A 2,908-nucleotide genomic window follows, 5' to 3' on the forward strand; every position below is an offset into this window, starting at 1 on the left:
CCAACCATTATCCCTTTTCTTTCATTACGACCAAGGACCTACTACATACTGTGAAAAACTGTTATGCTTTCTCCACTGCTTTTCACTGTTGACATTTGGACAGTTAATGTCAAATCCAGACTTGGCCATTGGATGCAGACAACTTGTACCACAGTTCATCACTATAAGTGATGCGTTTCCACTGTTCAATACACCAATTTTGATGTTTCAAGCACCATTTTCTATTCTGACTTGTAGTCCATGGCTTGCCAGCTGCAGTCACAAAATCCTGATCCTGACATTCTCGTTGAATTGTGGCTGTGCTATTCTAAATTTCAGTTTGTTCTTTGACTTCTTGAGTGATGCATTTAACACTAGACATGAGGTTATAGACAGATCTGGATATAATGAATTTCAGGGGACCTGGTAAAAAACTTTGATATATCCGAAGCCGAGTAAAATTGAAAGAGGTTGTTTTTATAGTAAAGAAAAGGTAATGAATGGATTTAGAGGGATGAAATATTTATTAAGAAAGTTAATCTAAAAATTATAATTGTACAAAAATATTTTATTAAGAATAACTGTGTTATTTCTCAATATATTGCTCTTCATTTACATAAAGGTTTACAACTTCTGGAAAAAAGTGTAAAGTGTCGTTTGCTTCTTTGTTTTCGAGCGTTCTATTGTTAATATTTGTTAAAATTTAAAGAGGAAGTCGTCGTCCAAACTTTCTACAGAGCATAAGTCTGGAGCACTTCAATGGCACGTTCTGCTTCGGTTGTAGTTACAATTGGTAACTCCTGTCTGCAATCATCATCATCATTTTCTTCCTGTCTAGCCTGAACTTCATTTTCTGGCTCTGCTGGCATCTCGTGATAGCAAGATCACCGTCCACGTTAATGATCGCTTCGGAGTCAATGATGTTCAGCTGCTGCAAGCGTGTGACTTCATCATATGTATCAATGTCTTCCTCTTCTTCTGCTGCATCACTTGACCAGATGAATCCCCAGTGCCAAAAGCAGTTTTTGTTGTCTCTTTTTCTCACACAGGAACATGCAAACTTAACCATTGTGGTTGCATCAAGAAGGGACATTTTGAACTCTTCCACGTCCTTTCCTGCATCGTACCAGGTGATCATCTTAGGAATAAGGTGTTTCCTGTAGTAGTGTTTTAGATTCTTTACTATTTTGGGATCACATCGCTGAAGGTGGGGCATTCTGTTGGGTAGCAGAAATTTGAGAGTGACAGCTCTAAGATCTGTCATTGGTGGATAAGCACTGCAATTTTCTATGCACCGCAACACCTTCCTCTTTTGGCACGCCATCAGAGCATCGAACTTTCAAATCCAGCTAGTGAAAGCCACAATCGTCATCCAAGCCTTCCTATTAAAGTCATATGCAGTTGGAAGGCTCTTTGTATTTTTTGAAGCAATGTGGTTTCTGGAACTTTACAATCTGCATTTGCTATAACCATGAGAGTGACCTCTCCTTGCTGAGCTTGCCTCCCTAGCACTTCTTACCTTTGAAATCTAGTGTCTTGTTTGGAAGAATTCTCCAGAACAGCCCAGTTTCGTCGGCGTTGAATACATCGCAAGGCTTAAAGTTTTTAATGAGTTTCGGCAGGGCTGTTCTCTTCCACTTGTCAACCACTTCCACATTCACAGCTGATCTTTTCCTACTACTTCCTTGAGGCTAATGCCATGAGGAGCTTTCCATCAATTTACCTGGAAGATTCGATGCACGAGCTTCACGAAGCTAATCCAGGAGGGTGCTCGTCCACAGTATGTACTGAACCACGTCTGAAGCGCTTGAGACTCGAAAGCTTCACCACTGAAGAACTTGTCCCGAAGTGTGTCCTTATTCGTCAGGATCGTTGACAAGGTTGAGGTAGGAATTACGAAGTTGCTACAATTTTCGTCTTCTTCTCCACTGGACCCACCTTCTCGACAGCTTCCAAAACTTCAAACTTTCTCTTGAGGGTCAGAGTAGAGAGCTTGGGAGGGAATTCCGCAATTTAAATCTGAAATACAATAATAATTTTATAAGAAAAGCAGTAAAAAAGATACTTTGTTATAGAAAAAAAACTTTGTTATAACCGAATTTTTGTCAATTTTCAATTGAATTTTCAGGGGACCAGCCAAATTACTTCGATATTTTTTTCCGTACTGGTCTCTATCTCATTGGCTTCTGCTCCATGTGGGGTTCATCTGCTCCATCAGGAAATGTCCCATTATCGGTAGCAGTCACATCAGTGGTAGTAACTTCATTAACAGCTTCACTGTTTTCCTTCTCAAAACCGGGTAGAGTTTCTTCTTCAACAGTGACTTTTTCATGTGACACATCTTCAGCAGCATAATTTATTCCATTGTTCACTTTGTTCCAACTGAAATGACCTTGACCGTGATAACTCCAAAGCCTGTTGGCATTACCACCTTTGCTTTACCTCGCCGATCACATTTGATTCGGAAAGTCACGTCTGAGAAACGATCCACTATGTCACATGGGCCTTCCCATGAAGAAGACAACTTAGGAGACTTCCCTTTGGTCTTCCTGGGATTATACAACAACACCTTGTCTCCTGGTACAAAGCTGACTTCAGTAGATTATAAGTATTCAGTATTATAAGCGGAATTGGCGACACTGCATAGCAGGTATAATATAGTTCAAGCATAGACGTATGAACATACTGGTTTCCTGAATAAAATGTTGACTTTCCGTGCATATCTGGATTTGGGCTTATTAATACCATCACCAAACAATCTCATGCCTTACTACCGTCGCAAACACTTGTAATCATAGTCCTAGTATTATTTTCAGTATTGCTTTCTAAGCTTATGTTTGAATATTTATTAACATCTTACGTGAGTGAATATATATATACACCTGGAAAAAAGTTAAGCACCCCCTAAATAATTTTTCAGGATTGCTTA

The 2,908-nt window shown here is 39.5% G+C and overlaps 1 protein-coding gene across 1 annotated transcript; it reads right to left on the minus strand.

Annotated features, from left to right (window-relative positions):
- Nucleotides 1–763: 763 nt before the first annotated feature.
- Nucleotides 764–1,303, minus strand: LOC106470809. Its single transcript, XM_022400305.1, has one exon. It carries the CDS (start codon nt 1,301–1,303, stop codon nt 764–766), a length of 540 nt encoding a protein of 179 aa, XP_022256013.1.
- Nucleotides 1,304–2,908: the final 1,605 nt, after the last annotated feature.

The sequence above is a fragment of the Limulus polyphemus genome, unplaced genomic scaffold (genome assembly GCF_000517525.1).
Source record: "Limulus polyphemus unplaced genomic scaffold, Limulus_polyphemus-2.1.2 Scaffold107, whole genome shotgun sequence".
Classification (NCBI taxonomy): domain Eukaryota; kingdom Metazoa; phylum Arthropoda; class Merostomata; order Xiphosura; family Limulidae; genus Limulus; species Limulus polyphemus.